Source organism: Chiloscyllium punctatum, chromosome 8 (assembly GCF_047496795.1).
Source record: "Chiloscyllium punctatum isolate Juve2018m chromosome 8, sChiPun1.3, whole genome shotgun sequence".
NCBI classification, from domain to species: Eukaryota; Metazoa; Chordata; class Chondrichthyes; order Orectolobiformes; family Hemiscylliidae; genus Chiloscyllium; species Chiloscyllium punctatum.
The window spans coordinates 46,019,389-46,036,727 of record NC_092746.1 but is presented as its reverse complement, the minus strand read 5'-3'; the positions used below and the strand labels follow the sequence as shown (position 1 = coordinate 46,036,727).

At 42.9% G+C, this 17,339-nt stretch overlaps 1 protein-coding gene across 10 annotated transcripts in view; it reads right to left on the bottom strand.

Annotated features, from left to right (window-relative positions):
* Positions 1–1,013, bottom strand: part of sgce (sarcoglycan, epsilon) — a 103,145-nt gene extending 102,132 nt beyond the window's left edge. For 7 of the 10 annotated variants that reach the window (XR_011961327.1, XR_011961328.1, XR_011961329.1 and 4 more), the window contains exon 1: positions 862–995. Coding sequence is in view for 7 of the 10 variants with exons in the window: in XM_072575476.1 (XP_072431577.1) it covers positions 862–898 (37 nt within the window). In the remaining 3 variants the exon portion in view is untranslated. Of the gene's footprint in view, positions 1–861 lie in introns of all 10 variants that reach the window. The other 3 variants (XM_072575478.1, XM_072575472.1, XM_072575471.1) reach the window with 3 other exon arrangements.
* Positions 1,014–17,339: the final 16,326 nt, after the last annotated feature.

Sequence of the window (17,339 nt, the reverse complement as noted above, 5' to 3'; positions counted from 1 at the left end):
AGAACTGAAAAGGCTTGAGGAAGTAATCCCAGCATTCAAGGTCTTGGCAGCTGAAGGCAGACACCAACAGGAAAATTACTAAAATCAGGGATGTTTAAGAGGTCAAGGTTAGACAGCACTTACACCCAGAAGATTACAGAAATCGGGGCTTTGCAGTGGAGAGTATTGAAAATAAGGATGAGAACTGTAAAAATCCGAGGTGTGAATGTAAGCAAACACAGATGGGCAAACATGACTTAGGAGAAGGACAGGAGAGGTTGGTGCAATCTCAAATCTTTGCAGAGTCTGTAAAACCAATACATTTGAATAATCAAGTACAGAGATAACGAAAATGTGAATGGCGATTTCAACAAACAATTGCAAACTGAAACAAGGTGAAGTCTGGTCATGTTAAAGGTGGAAAGAGGCAGTCATGGCGATGGTATGAAGCTGATCCACAACCTATAGTAATGTTTACATTAGCTCCTTTCAAAATAAACATAAAGAATGAATTGAGGAGAGGCAAGAAATAAATTGTACTGAGAAGTTTTGGTCAGTTAATGTTCATAGCACCTACCATAAAAATGCGCAATTTTAGAGAGTAAAGGTCGTTTTTTTTAAAAAAATGGGAAAAGGAACAGTGGAAGATGAAATCAAGAGTCGTTTCTATGCGGTTGCTATGGCACTGTTTGGATCAGTGTTTTCCGTAGTGTGGCTGTGTAACGGTGACTGAAGAAGCGACACACCCACAGCATTCACATAACGGGAGGCCAGGCTGAGACCCAACATACACACACACACAAAAAAACACCCTTCTGCAGAGGTACAATTGGGTTCAGGTTTATTGAGTTCGCTGCTGCAGAAACTCGACGTCAGACTCACCGGACAGCAGAGAGATGCAGACGCCAGTGGTCCTCATAGTGTTGGAACACGGCCCCGAGCTCGAGCATCAGCAATGGAACGATTCCCCAGGAATGGAATGTGGTCCGGAGCATCGCCCGCTTGGAATTATGGGAATAGCATAGCCATTGGTCTAGAACAGAAGAGGGAATTGCAGACGGAGCGTTCACAGAGGAGATACGGGAAATAAACCAAAAGGAGAGAAAGGGATGGTGCAGACTTCACAAGTTGGGAGTACGAGTGGAGAGTCCGCAGGATACATGGGGGTGGAGATTGCACAAAATGAAGTGGGAGAACAACTGAAAATACAGCGTCGAAAGGGGCTGTGGTCACAAAGAATGAGAACGTGGGAGAGGGATTACAGAGAATACTAATAAATATACTAATAAACATTGTTCAAGACTTTAAGTGATGATTATTTAGACAATGAATATCGGTAAACTATTCAAGTTCGGGAACCATCACAATTTGACTTTGACCTTTATCAGTGGCAATTTTAACTCCCCAGCAAAGGAGAATTGATTTACTTTAAGTACACCACTCCTGCTCTTCTCGGAATCATTAACATCCGGACATTAATCTTATTATGGATAGGAATAAAAGGGTTCAGACACTTTAATCAAAAATAATAGAATATCGTTATGAATATATTTACCTCATTTTGTTTGCTGCCTATTGATTTACATCCATAAAACGGAATCCATTTAAAACTTTTAAAACTGCGTTTTAGATTCCTGGACCTGTTTATCACCGTGAATTTTGTTGCATACAGACTGGAGAGAGGCATTTCCTAAAATTCAAAAATGTTGAGATTTCATCTGTTTATAGATGACTTATGGTTACTTTTTAAATATCTGTAGTCAGATATTCAATATATTGGAACTTCTAGGTGCTCTCTTCTGGGATTGTATTGAAGGAGAGCTGCACTATTGGAGGTGACGTCTTTTAGATGAGATATTAAACTGAATCTGCCAGACCCATTGATGTAAAGAATCCTATGACACGATTTCGAAGTCATCAGCAATGGACTCTGAAAAAAGTACTGGTGATTGGTAAAATGTTGCATAAAATTGTATCAGCTTGAATACTGATTTATTAGATAATCACCTAGCGCGGGGTGTTCGTGCGAAAAATATCACTAGATCACAGGACTTTAGTTGTAAGTCTCTCAAGAAGGCTGAACCCAGCATGTGCAATAAAGGTTTATATTATCATTTGGAAAAAAATGAATTTTAATGTAGAGGTAATTCTCTATGAATGTAAAGTTTTCAACAATGATCAGAAAAATCATTGTTTTAACAGAATTCGGACAGCTTTTCCAAGGAAGCATGTGACTTTGTGACCCGATCGTCTACTGGGGGAGTTGATGACTGGATATTTACAAGGTTAAGTTTCATGATCATGATTCGGAGATGCCGGTGTTGGACTGGGGTGTACAAAGTTAAAAATCACACAACACCAGGTTAGAGTTCAACAGGTTTAATTGCAAGCACACTAGCTTTCGGAGTGACTTCATCAGGTGGTAGTGGAGGGCTCAATTCTAACAGAATTTATAGCAAAAATTTACAGTGTGATGTAACTGAAATTATACATTGAAAAATTGATTGTCTGTTAACCCTTTCATCTGTTAGAATACAGTGATAGTTTCACTTCTTTCATGTGTAAATCACAAAATCTTTCTTTTAAAAGTTGCATTCTCAGGTTAGCTGTTAACAGTGATGATAGCTAGACAATATGTTGGAGGTGTTGGCCCCCTGTGTTCTCTGTCTATGCCATGATGTTTAGATTGATTCTAATCTAAAAAGTGAGATAACAGAGTTTTACATAAATTCATGCAGTTTTTGAGCTCAGAGTTCTACACGAATGCATGCAGTTTTTGAGCAAAGTACAAATTCACCCCACAAAATATATGTGTGCATGTGGGTCTTTGTCTGTCTGTGTGTGTGTCTGTCTGGGTTGGGGGTTGTGAGTGTGAGAAAGTGTATGTGTGTGTGTGTAGTGAGTGCAGAGTATCTTAAGTCTGTGAGGGGGTGCATGTGTGAGTGTGGGAGTGTGTGTGCCTGTAAGGGTGGGTGTGGGTGTCCGTGTGCGTGTCTGTGTGTATATGTGTATAGGAGTGCCTATGTGTGTGTGTGAGTGTGTGTGTGTAGGAGTATCTGTGCGTGTGTATAGTGCAATGGTGGTCACCTGTAATGTGACATGAACCCAAGGTCTTGGTTGAGGCCCTCCCTATGGGTACCGAACTTAGCTGGAAATCTGAAACAAAAACAGAAAGTGCTGGTAAATCTGCATTATCAGTGGAGTTAATGTTTTGAGTCCAGTCACCCTTCCTGAAAGCTGAGGAGACAGTTCCCATTTCCACTCCTAAGAAATAAGATGAAACCAGCTGTACTAGATTTTCGAACAGGATGCTTTGCATATGAAGTCTAGCTACAGAAGTAAAATATGTAGAGTCATAGAGATGTACCACATAAACAGACCCTTCGGTCCCACTCAGCCATACTGACCAGATATCCCACTTAAATGTAATCCCATTTGCCAGCATATGGTCCATATCCCTCTGTACCCTTCCTCTTCGTATACTGATCCAGATGCCTTTTAAATGTTGTAAGTGTACCAACCTCCATCACTTCCTCTGGCAGCCCATTCCACGCTACCCTCTGGGTGTAAATATTGCCCCTTAGGTCCCTTTTAAATTTATCCTCGCTCACCTTAAACCTATACCCTCCACTTTCGTTCTCCCCCATCTTGGGGAAATGTCCTTGTCTATTTAACCTATCCATGCCCCTCATAATTTTATAAAACTCTATAAGATCACCCCTCAGCTTTCAACGCTCCAGGGAAAATAGCCCCAGTCTGTTCAGCCTCTCCCTATAGGTCAAACCGTCCAACCCTAGCAACATTCTTGTAAATCTTTTAAAGGCTTTCAAGTTTCACAACACTCTCCCTAAAGCCGGGAGACCAGAATTGTACACCCTATTCCAAAAGTGGACTGACCAATGTCCTGTACAGCACAAGATGACCTCCCCAACTCCTATACTCAATGCACTGATCATTAAAGGCAAGCATATCAAATGCCTTCTTCACTATCCTCTCTACCTGTGACTCTACTTTCAAGGAACAATGAACCAGCACTCCAAGTCTCTTTGTTCAGCAACACTCCCCCAGGACCTTGCCATTAAGTGTATAAGTCCTGTCCTGATTTGCTTTTCCAAAATGCAGCACCGCACATTTATCTAAATTAAATTCCGTCTGCCACTCCTCGGCCCATTGGCCCATCTGATCAAGATCTTGTTGTATGCTAAGGTAACCTCTTCGCTGTCCATTACACCTCCAATTTTGGTATCATCTGCAAACAAATTAACTGTACCTCCTATGTTCACATCCAAATCATTTACATAAATGATGAAAAGCAGTGGACCCAGCACTGATCATAGAACATCGAACCATATAACGTAGAACAGGCCCTTCGGCCCTCGATGGTGGGCTGACATCCCTGGAACTTTTTGGAGGCCTATAAAAAAACTCACAGCAGTGTGACCTATCCTCTCCTGTTTCTAAACTCAGCCCATATCACCGCAGTAGACGAGTCCTCGCCAAAAGTTATTTCAACCACTGTAATACTGTCCTTGACTAACAAAGCCACACCTCCTCCTCTTCTACCACCTTCCCTGATTTTAATGAAAGATCTAAATCCTGGAACCTGCAACATATATTCCTGACCCTGCTCTATTCATGTCTCCAAAATAGCCACAACATCGAAGTCCCAGGTACCTCTCCATGCTGCAAGCTCAGCTATTTTATTCTGGATACTCCTGGTGTTGAAGTAGACATACTTCAAACCAGCTTGCTGTCTGCCAGCACATTCCTGTGCCCATGAAATCCTGTCCATGTCCTGCCTACTCTCATCCTCCTGTACACTGGAACTAAACTACAGGTTCCCATTCCCCTTCTGAGTTAGTTTAAACCCACCTGCAAAGCAGTAGCAAATTTCCCACCCAGAATATTAGTACCCCTCTGATTCAAGTGAAGACCGTCCTGATTGTAGAGGTCCAAACTTCCCCAGAATGAGCCCCAATTATTCATATACCTGAAACCCTCCCTCCTGCACCATCCCTGCAGCCACGTGTTCAGCTGATATCTCTCCCTGTTCCTCAGCTCACTACCATGTGGCACAGGTAACAAATCAGAGATAACAACTCTGTTTGTTCTAGCTGTTAGCCTCTATCATAGCTCCCTGAAATTCTGCCTGACAGCCCTATCCCTCTTTTTACCTATGTCGTTGGTACCTATGTGGCCAAGACTTGGGGCTGGTTACCCTCTCGCTTCAGGACCCCAAAAACACAATTCGAGACATCACCCATCCTGGCATCAGGGAGCCAACACACCAACAGGAGAATTGCGTTTCGACCATAAGCCCTTCATCATTCCTCATGAAGAGTTTATACTTGAAACATCAATTCTCCTGCTCCTCGGATGCTGCCTGACTGGCTGTGCTTTTCCAGCACCACACTCTTCGGTGGTGGCACGGTGGCACAGTGGCACAGTGGTTAGCACTGCTGCCTCACAGCTCCTGAGACCCGGGTTCAATTCCCGCCTCAGGCGACTGACTGTGTGGAGTTTGCACGTTCTCCCAGTGTCTGCGTGGGTTTCCTCCGGGTGCTCCGGTTTCCTCCCACAGTCCAAAGATGTGCAGGCCAGGTGAATTGGCCATGCTAAATTGCCCATAGTGTTAGGTAAGGGGTAAATGTAAATGTAGGTGTAGATGTAGGGGTATGGGTGGGTTACGCTTCGGCGGGGCGGTGTGGACTTGTTGGGCCGAAGGGCCTGTTTCCACACTGTAAGTAATCTAATCTAATCTAATCTAATCTTCGATTCTGCTCTCCAGCATCTGCAGTCCTCATGTATCTCAGCAAGGAGCCCAGCAATCACTTACTTAGCTTCCTATAGAGTTCTAGAGTACACCTGATCAAGTCCCAGAGATTTATCCACCTCTATGCATTTTAAGACGTCCAGCAGTTCCACACATAAGTGGCCTTGTTGATCTTTAAGGGGGCCTATTCTCTCCTGAGTTACTCTTTTGTCCTTAACGTATTTATAAAATCCCTTTGGATTCTCATTAACCCTATTTGCCAAAGATTTCTATGTCTCCTTTTTGCCCTCCTGATTTCCCTTTTAAGTATATTCCTACTGCCTTTATACTCTTCTGGGGAATCACTCGATTTCTGCAGTTTATACCTGGCATACCTGGTTTCCTCCTTATTCTTGACAAAAATCTGAATTCTTCTAGTAATCCAGCATTCCCTACACTTACCAGCCTCACCCTAACAGGAATATACTGTCTCTGGACTCGCATTATCACATTTTTGAAGGCTTCCCATTTCCTAGCCATCCCTTTACCACCCCAATCAACTATTGAAAGTTCTTGCCTAATACCGTCAAAATTGGTCTTCCTCCATTTTACAACTTTAACTTTTAGATCTGGTCTATTGTTTTCCATCCCTATTTTAAAACTAGTAGAACTATGGTCACTGTCCCCAAAGTGCTCCCCCACTGTCAGCTCAGTCGCCTGCCCTGCCTTATTTCCCAAGAGTAGATCAGGTTTTGCACCTTCTCTAGTAGGTACGTCAACATACTGAATCAGAAAATTATCTTGTACACACTTTACAAATTCCTCCTGTGATGATGCTGCTCCCTCAACAAGGTTATGTTGTCCTTGAATTTTTTCAAAGGGGGTTGTAAAAGGCAAAGGTTCCGATTTGTCTGGGTTGAGGCCACTTTGGTTATGGCTAACAGATACAGCGTAAGGCAACAATCAGGAAAAGGGTTTTCAGGTTTTTTTTAAAAACACTTGTACAATGAAAGGGGAGTGGCCAGTTCTCCCAGTTAAGGGATTTTTCTAGTTTGGTTTGGTTTTTAGATGGGGAGCCAAAGAAACAGCTACAGTGAAAAGAGATTCCATACTGATTCTCTCCATGATATCTCTCTAGTAGGAACCTGTGTTTGAATTTACCTTTTAGCGAAGGGGTGTGTTTATGGGGATGTTGCAGAAATTGGAACAGCATCATTAAGTTGTGATAGAGTCGGCTGGGTAAGGTTGTAGGTTTGCTCTCAGACACACCATCACCATGCTAGGTAACATCATCAGTGAGTCTCTGGAGCAACATTGGTGTTCTGCCCCGCTTGCTATTTATATGTCTCGGTTTGTTGTGGTGGGTGATATCATTTCTGGTTCTTTTTCTGAGACGTTGATAGAGAGGGTTCAAATCGATGTGTTTGTTAATGGAGTTCCAGGCCTCTAGGAATTCCCTTGTGTGTCTTTGTTTAGCCTGTCCCAGGATGGCTGCATGTTCCAGTTAAACTGGGGTACTTCTTTGCCTGTCTGTATGGATACTAGTGATCGTTGGTCATGTCTTTTGGTGGCTAGTTGGTGCACATGTATTCTGGTGGCTAGTTTTCTGCCTGTCTGTCCAATGTAATGCTGTTGCAGTCCTTGCAGAATATTTTGTATATGACATTAATTTTGCTGGCTGTGGGTACGGGGTCCTTTAAATTAATCAGGAGCCGTTTCAGTGTGGTGGTAGGTATGTGGGCCACCATGATGACTAGGGGCCGGATAGTCTGGTCGTCATCTCTGAGATGTCTTTAATGTATAGCAGGATGGCTGGAGTCTCTTGGCGGGTTGTGTCTTCCTCTTTAGTACTGCTGTGCAGGAATTGGCGGACTGTGCTTATCAGTACCCGTTGTTCCTGACTACATCGTATAAGTGACTTTCCTTGGCTTCTCATAGTTCCTGGGTGCTGCACTGTGTTGTGGTCTGTTTAAATAATGTCCTGATGCAGTTCCATTTGTGGATATTGGGATGGTTGCTCCTGTAATTGAGTGTCTGGTCAGTGTGTGTGCCTTTCCTGTAAATGTTAGTCTGCAGCTCTCCATTGACAGTATACCAGTGGCTGAAATAACTTTTGGCGAGGACTCGTCTACTGCGGTGATATGGGCTGAGTTTAGAAACAGGAGAGGATAGGTCACACTGCTGTGAGTTTTTTTATAGGCCTCCAAAAAGTTCCAGGGATGTCAGCCCACCATCGAGGGCCGAAGGGCCTGTTCTACGTTATATGGTTCGATGTTCTATGATCAGTGCTGGGTCCACTGCTTTTCATCATTTATGTAAATGATTTGGATGTGAACATAGGAGGTACAGTTAATTTGTTTGCAGATGATACCAAAATTGGAGGTGTAATGGACAGCGAAGAGGTTACCTTAGCATACAACAAGATCTTGATCAGATGGGCCAATGGGCCGAGGAGTGGCAGACGGAATTTAATTTAGATAAATGTGCGGTGCTGCATTTTGGAAAAGCAAATCAGGACAGGACTTATACACTTAATGGCAAGGTCCTGGGGGAGTGTTGCTGAACAAAGAGACTTGGAGTGCTGGTTCATTGTTCCTTGAAAGTAGAGTCACAGGTAGAGAGGATAGTGAAGAAGGCATTTGATATGCTTGCCTTTAATGATCAGTGCATTGAGTATAGGAGTTGGGGAGGTCATCTTGTGCTGTACAGGACATTGGTCAGGCCACTTTTGGAATAGGGTGTACAATTCTGGTCTCCCGGCTTTAGGGAGAGTGTTGTGAAACTTGAAAGCCTTTAAAAGATTTACAAGAATGTTGCTAGGGTTGGACGGTTTGACCTATAGGGAGAGGCTGAACAGACTGGGGCTATTTTCCCTGGAGCGTTGAAAGCTGAGGGGTGATCTTATAGAGTTTTATAAAATTATGAGGGGCATGGATAGGTTAAATAGACAAGGACATTTCCCCAAGGTGGGGGAGAACGAAAGTGGAGGGTATAGGTTTAAGGTGAGCGAGGATAAATTTAAAAGGGACCTAAGGGGCAATATTTACACCCAGAGGGTAGCGTGGAATGGGCTGCCAGAGGAAGTGATGGAGGTTGGTACACTTACAACATTTAAAAGGCATCTGGATCAGTATACGAAGAGGAAGGGTACAGAGGGATATGGACCATATGCTGGCAAATGGGATTACATTTAAGTGGGATATCTGGTCAGTATGGCTGAGTGGGACCGAAGGGTCTGTTTATGTGGTACATCTCTATGACTCTACATATTTTACTTCTGTAGCTAGACTTCATATGCAAAGCATCCTGTTCGAAAATCTAGTACAGCTGGTTTCATCTTATTTCTTAGGAGTGGAAATGGGAACTGTCTCCTCAGCTTTCAGGAAGGGTGACTGGACTCAAAACATTAACTCCACTGATAATGCAGATCTACCAGCACTTTCTGTTTTTGTTTCAGATTTCCAGCAATCACAGGTCTTTCAGTTTTTATGTAGAACTGTCTCTTTGCTTGGGAGCAAAGAAAATCAAACAAAAAAGGGTTACTAAGGATACTTCAACTGGTTTATCATTGACTCGAGGGGTAACAGTGGAGATGGAATTCACTTGCCAAATAGTTTGGCTGAGGTAATGTATAATGAGCGTCCTGAAGATAGTATACCCACTGACTCATATGTCAATAATTGCACCTTAATGGAACAACTAAAAAGTGGGTGAGACAAAGTTAGACATTGACCTTGCTAGCTTGAAACAAATGCGAAAGAGTCAAGAAGTGTCTAAATTTAAATAAGTAGATACATATCGCAGTGTTTTGATCATTTAACAAAAACAAATGCGTGTACAAAAATATATGAGGGGTTCGAGAGGAGTGGCCTGACAATGTAATGCCTTGTACAGAATATGGAGCTTTTGATTTAATTTTGCTTATTGAGATAAAACCTAAATTTCATTTTAAGGGCAAGATGGGAGTCTGCTGTTTGCACATTAATTGTAAACATTTGGGTCTTTAATTGAGCTCTCCTTAAACAGAAACATAGAGTTAAATTTCCCAGCACTGAACGATGTTCGCAATGGAGAGTCAATTGTGAAAATACGGTGAGATCAGGAAAATAAGATTCTTGACGTTGAGAAAAAACGCCTGATTTTCTGTTCAAGGGTTGACAGCAAGACAAGAATCTCAGTAGTGAACAGCAAGAGGTCTGTTTACATCTCATTTATATCCAGTTTGCTATTTTCCCAAGTAGTGGAGAGAAACTAGATTGTGACAATTCTTAACATAAAGTCAGAGCTCCAGCTTGCCGTTTGCTCCTTTAGGCCTCCATCTTGACCAGCAGTCCCCAATATCTCAAGGTATGGTGCATGGGCAACGACTGCCCACATCCCCTGTCCACAAAAGTTGATAGCCTCACCAGATCATCATAGCGCACCTCTGACCCATTTAAAATACAGTTATCCACTTCAGTACAGCACTTTAAACACACACAAACATTTTGCAGCATCAAGCTGCAGCCAGACTACTTTGCATGGAGGGGAAGGTACCCATCTCACGGATGCTGTTGAATTCATGTATCGCTGGACATCAGAGTGCATCTAGGAAAATTAACAAACAGTGAAATTCACAACTAATCTTGGAGGAACCTGTTTGGGAGAGGTCACAGCACAGAAACAGGTAAGTGAATAGTTTTAAATGCAGCTTTGGGGCCTTGCTGTAAGTGTGCAGTAATGAGTAGAGTGGATTCTTTCTTGATTATATGTTTTATTGAAATAGATGTCTTGATTAAGCTTAAAAATATAAGCCATAATTATTGTTAGGTTGGAGCAGTGTTTTGTAGAGGAGTAAGACGGTGCTATTTTCTGAGTCTGTAGATTGGAAGAAGCAAAAATGGCCTTTAGTATAGAGTGATATGCTCTTCTTGTCGGATGTGGAAGTTTAGGGAGAGTTTACAGGTTACTGCGGATTATATCTGCAATAAACGACATTGGTTGCGAATCCTATCAGATCGAATTGATCGGTTGGAGAGACAGTTCGAGGCAATGAGGAATTTACAAGAGCAAGGGGATGTGATGGATGGCAGTTATAGGAAGGGAGAAAAGTCTTAGATACAGTCACATAGATGTGACTCCAGGAAAGGTAAGATGGGTTGGCAGGTAGTGCAGGGGTCTTCTGTGGCTATCCCCATTTCAAACAGGTATGCTGTTTTGGAAAATGTAGGGGTGATGAATTCCCAAGGGAATGTAGCATGAACAGCCAAGTTTCTGGTATTGAGACTGGCTCTAATGCAATGAGAGGTACGTCATGTTCCAAGAGATCAATTGTGTCCGAGGCACAGACAGATGTTTCTGTGGTCAGCAGCAAAAAATCTAAGTGGTGTGTTGCTTCCCTGGTGTCAGTATCAAAGATGTCTCAGAGAAGATGCAGAATGTTCTCAAGGGGGAGAGGACCCAGCAGGAGGTCATTGTCCACATTGGAACCAGCAACATAGGAAGGGAAAAGGTTGAGATTCTGAAGGGAGAATTCAGAGTGTTAGGCAGGAATTTAAAAAGGTAGTCCTTGAGGGTAGTAATATCTGGATTACTCCCGGTGCTATGAGCTAGTGAGGTTAGGAATAGGAGGAGAGAGAAAATGAATGCATGGTTAAGGAGCTGGTGCTTGGGAGAAGGATTCACATTTTTGGATCATTGGAATCTCTTCTGGGATAGAAGTGACCTGTACAAGAAGGACGGATTGCACCTGAATTGGAAGGTGACTAATATACTGGCAGGAAGATTTCAAGGGGCTGCACGGTATGCGTGTGTGTGAGAGTGGGTTGGGGGGGGGGTAGTTTGGGGGGGTTGCCACAGGGAGATACTGAGGAAAGATATCAGTCTGAGACTGGTACAGTTGGGAAGAGAAGTGAGTCAAATAGTCAGTGAAGGCAGGGACAAAGCAGAGAACAAGATAGGACTGATAAATTAAACTACATTCATTTCAATACAAGAGGCCTAACAGGGAAGGCAGATGAACTCAGGCCATGGTTAGGAACATGGGACTGGGATATCATAGCAATTACAGAAACATGGCTCAGGGATGGGCAGGACTGGAAGCTGAATGTTCCAGGATACAAATGCTACAGGAAGGGCAGAAAGGGAGGAAAAAGAGGAAGGGGAATGGCATTTTTGAAAAGGGATAGCATTACAGCTGTGCTGAGGGAGGATATTCCCGGAAATACATCCAGAGAAGTTATTCATGTGGAACTGAGAAATAAGAAAGAGATAATCACCTTATTGGGATTGTATTATGGACCCCCTAACAGTTAGAGGGAAATTGAGAAACAAATTTGTAAAGAGATCTCAGCTATCTGTATAAATAACAGGGTGGTTATGGTAAGGGATTTTAACTTTCCAAACATAGACTGGACTGCCATAGTGTTAAGGGTTTAGATGGAGAGGAATTTGTTAAGTGTGTATAAGAAAATTTTCTGATTCAGATGTGGATGTATCTACTAGAGAAGATACATCTTGGGAAATGAGGTAGGGCAGGTGACTGAGGTGTCAGTGAGGAAGCACTTTGAGGCCAGCAATGATAATTCTATTAGTTTTAAAGCAGTGATGGAAAAGGATAGACCAGATCTAAACGTTGAAGTTCTAAATTGGAGGAAGGTCAATTCTGATGGTATTCAACTAGAACTTGCAAAAGCTGATTGGGGGCAGATGTTCGCAGGTAAAAGGATGGCTAGAAAATGGGAAGCCTTCAGAAATTGGATAACAAGAATCCAGAGACAGTATATTCCTGTTAGGGTGAAAGGAAAGGCTTCCAGGTATAGGGAATGCTGGATGACTAAAGAAATTGAGGGTTTGGTTAAGAAAAAGAAGGAAGCATATGTCAGGTATAGACAGGATGGATCGAGTGAATCCTTTGAAGAGTATGAAGGCAGTAGGACTACCCTTAAGAGGGAAATCAGTAGGGCAAAAAGGGGACATGAGGTAGCTTTGGCAAATAGAATTAAGGAGAATCCAAAGGGTCTTTGCAAATACATGAAGGACAAAAGGGTAACTAGGGAAAGAATAGGGACCCTCAAGGATCAGCAAGGCGGCCTTTGTGTGGGGCCACAGAAAATGGGGGAGATACTAAACAAGTATTTTGCATCAGTATTTACTGCGGAAAAGGATATGGAAGATATAGACTGTAGGGAAATAGATGGTGACATCTTGCCAAATGTCCATATTACAGAGGAGGAAGTGCTGGAAGTATTGAAATGCGTAAAAGTAGATAAATCCCCAGGACCTGATCAGGGGTACCCTAGAACTCTGTGGGAAGCTAGGAAAGTGATTGCTGGGCCTCTTACAGAGATATTTGTATCATTGATAGTCACAGGTGAGGTGCTAGAAGACTGGAGGTTGGCTAACGTGGTGCCACTATTTAAGAAAGTGATAAGTACAAGCCAGGGAACTATAGACCAGTGAGCCTGACGTTGGTGGTGGGCAAATTGTTGGAGGGAATCCTGAGGGACAGGATGTGCATGTCTTTGGAAAAGCAAGGACTGATTAGGATCGTCAACACGGCTTTATGCGTGGGAAATCATTTCTCACAAACTTGATTGAGTTTTTCTGAAGAAGTAACAAAGAAGATTGATGAGGGCACAGCGGTAAATGTGATCGATATGGACTTCAGTAAGGCGTTCGACAAAGTTCGCCATGGGACATTAGTTAGCAAGGTTAGACCTCATAGAATACAGGGAGAACTAACCATTTGGATACAGAACTGGCTCAAAGGTAGAAGACAGAGGGTGGTGGTGGAGGGTTGTTTTTCAGCCTGGAGGCCTGTGACAAGTGGAGTGCCACAAGGATCGGTGCTGGGTCCTCTACTTTTCATCATCAAGAGGTATAGATAGTCAGTTTGCAGATGACACCAAAATTGGAGGTGTAGTGGACAACGAAGAAGGTTACCTCAGATTACAACAGGATCATGATCAGATGGGCCAATGGGCTGAGAAGTGGCAGATGGAGTTTAATTTAGATAAATGTTTTTTGGGAAAGCAAATCTTAGCAGGACTTATATACTTAATGGTAAGGTCCTAGGGAGAGTTACTGAACAAAGAGACTTTGGAGTGCAGGTTCATAGCTCCTTGATAGTGGAGTCACAGATATATAGGATAGTGAAGAAGGCATTTGCTATGCTTTCCTTTATTGGTCAGAGTATTGAGTACAGGAGTTGGGAGGTCATGTTGCGGCTGTATAGGACATTGGTTAGGCCACTGTTGGAATATTGCATGCAATTCTGGTCTCCTTCCTATCGGAAAGATGTTGTGAAACTTGAAAGGATTCAGAAACGATTTACAAGGATGTTGCCAGGGTTGGAGGATCTGAGCTACAGGGAGAGGCTGAACAGGCTGGGGCTGTTTTCCTTGGAGGCTTGGAGGCTGAGGGGTGACCTTATAGAGATTTATAAAATCATGAGGGGCATGGATAGGATTAATAGACAAGGTCTTTTCCCTGGGGTGGGGGTGTCCAGAACTAGAGGGCATAGGTTTAGGGTGAGAGGGGAAAGATATAAAAGAGACCTAAGGGCAACATTTCCATGTAGAAGGTGGTACGTTTATGGAATGAGCTGCCAGAAGAAATGGTAGAAATGTGTCCAATTGCAACATTTAAAAGGCATCTGGATGGATATATGAATAGGAAGGGTTTGGAGGGATCTGGGCCAGGTGCTGGCAGGTGGAACTAGATTGGGTTGGAATATCTGGTCAGTATGGACGGGTTGGACCAAAGGGCCTGTTTCCGTGCTGTACATCTCTATGACTCCATGTCACGGTGCTTGGCTTGCTACTTTTTAGCACTTATTCGTTATGCAACTGCTTAAGTGCTCACAGAATCTCTTCCTTGTCTTGACTTTTTGTGCTTAGTCACCTCATTTGGAATGTACAGGCTCACAATGCTTCTTTCATTGCTTTTTAGTGCAGACACAAAGCCAATCACCTTGTCATGGTTGTCAGCAGTGATTGTTAAGGAGTAGACATTGCTGTATGCCTCTGAAATATCAATGACTCACAATATGTGGCAGCAGCCTACACAGCAAATACATTGAATGTGCATCAATTAAACAGCCATGTCTTAAGGTTTATGTGAATTAGTCAACAGTTACGTCAAGGGGGAACTGTCTTCAGATAAGATACTAGCGCAATAAGTGAAAGACGTTGTCCATTATCAATCCAGGGGCTTGGGCACAGTTATTTGTGCACTGGGGCTGATCAGAATCAAGTGGATATGGTTTGGAGAGTGGGCACAGGTCAAGTGCAATCAGTCCAGAGATGAACACTCAGTCAATCAGGGAGCTAAACAGGGATCTGTAAAGAAACTGGTCATTTATCAGTCAGCACAGTCTTTCAAATATCTGATGGTTAACCAAGGGGTCTGTTCACTAAAATACAAGGGTTATCAGGAGCCAGTGGTGGGGCTGCTAGCAATGACTGTTGTGGAGCCTTTGGGATGCAGCAAGGTATTAATTGTGAAGGGGAGCAACTCAACATATGAGAGTGGAGCATGGGAGGACATGGGATACTGCTCAAGTTGAGGTAATTGATCGTCACCACCATCCTTGATGCCAAATCAATACGCGACTATATTTGTTATGTGTGAGCTATGTTTCTGAGGCTGTGGGGTAATGTGGCAGATGACCATTTAAGTAAGAGTTGGGTGGGAATATGGGGTGGATCAAAGTAAATGGAGATGACAAGGAGGGTGAGACAGAGGAACACAATGGTTTGTGGAAAGGAGTCACCCAGATTGAGAGGCTGAGCCTGAGGCTCACTCTGTGAACTATGATCTGTGTTAACTTCCATCCTCTAAATCACCTGTGCAATCAAAGCGAAATGTGGCTGCCACCAAACTCAGAGTGGATAGAGGAAGTGTTTCCTTTATCCGGGGAAACTGGGTCCAGTTTTGAGTGATATGAGGACCTTAAGGGTGACTTTGGCTTTTTGCAAGCACACATAACATGAGTGAAGACCCCTGTGATCACATCATTCAAGTAATCTTGAGCACATTATTTAACACTACAAATTAGTCCAACTAATGGCTGTAAAGATTCACCTTTAATGTCAAAGTCACAATCACTTTCCATGGTTCTGTAAGCTGCACAAGGTGCAGGAGCTACTCCACTTCACAACTTGGACAACACCATCATCCTATTGGAATGCTGCCTTTCTTGGGAGACTATGCGCAGGACTAGAAGTTCATATTGTTGCTGCCATTTATTTTTGTCGCCGAAAGACTTGAGCAGCGTCCATCTATATCAGATCAATGAGGGGCAAGGACTGTATAGTGGTTTCCCACTGGCCTCCTTGTCAGACACCTCCATGCCCCAGTGTTTGGAGGCGGCTGTTAAGACACTATTGGGATGTACAGCAACTGATGAATGATCACAATACTCAGGGGCTACTTTGTTTCTGACATTGCTTCACAGAACCTTATTGGAATGGTTTCCAGCAGATCCAGGTACAGAAGCTGTGATCATCTCCTTAACCAGTACACTAACAGCATCCACACAAATATATGTGCAGCACATGGATCTGGAAGCCCAGGACCAGCTCAATGCAGCAGCTGTGGTGTACACCCCTCATGCACAGTTTACAATTACAGGTACCTTCAGGATGTGGTGAAAATAAGGGAAAGCCATAATCACCTATCTTCCATGGAATGCCACACAGATGAGATAGATGCAATGCCTCTTTACTCTGTTTTCTGATGGACAATGATGATCTGTGGGAGTGGCAGCATTGTGCCAAGAAAGAACATGAGGATGTTCTTCAGACAGAACAATACCTTCAGTTCCCTATAGCACAGCAGCATTGGCCAAAGCAATGCAGGAAGGACTTATTTGTGAACTTCATTTGTGATAATGCTATAGCTTTAAGAAGTTATTTAGTCCTGGTTTCTTTTAAGAGAGAGTTTGAATAAGATGTGCAGAGCTAGCTACTGAAGAGCACTTGAGTAAACAGCTTTTGAGACCTTGTGTGTGTTTTTTAACGTGTGTGTCCAGCTCTCACAGAATAGGATTTCTGGGTTTTGGTTTTTCAGTAGCATCAGAAGCTATTGGGGTCTCAACAGAGTTGGAAGCTTCACTGATTGTCTCCTGGCTGCTACTCTCTCTGAAATTTTTCTTGATGTTTTGCCCTCCTGGATTAGAGAATGGCATGTGAGGATCTGTGTCTGAATTTTCCTTTTTTGCCGGGGATATGATTATGGGATGTTACTTGTTATAAGACAGGATAAACCTCTCTGCTAATTTAAACCTGGCGCACAGGGAAGGTCATCTTGCACCACAATCTGTTAAATTTTGAGAGGGAAAGAACTATCTCAGATTTCACTATTTAAAGTAAAAATTAAATATTTTATTCTGAAAGTCTGACAGAGAAATTAAAACGCCAGCATTATACCGCTCCTTTCTCTTAAACCTATTTTTTACCTCCACTCTACAATACTAGTTTGATAAAAATAACCCCAATTAAGATTTACAAAAAAAAATCATATTTCAAAACCAGTCAGCTTTGTCAATTCTCCTTTGTAGATTTTTTGCTGTATTTTCCGAGGTCATCTCTTCTTTGGTGTTCTGCTGTACAAATTTCTTTTGGAC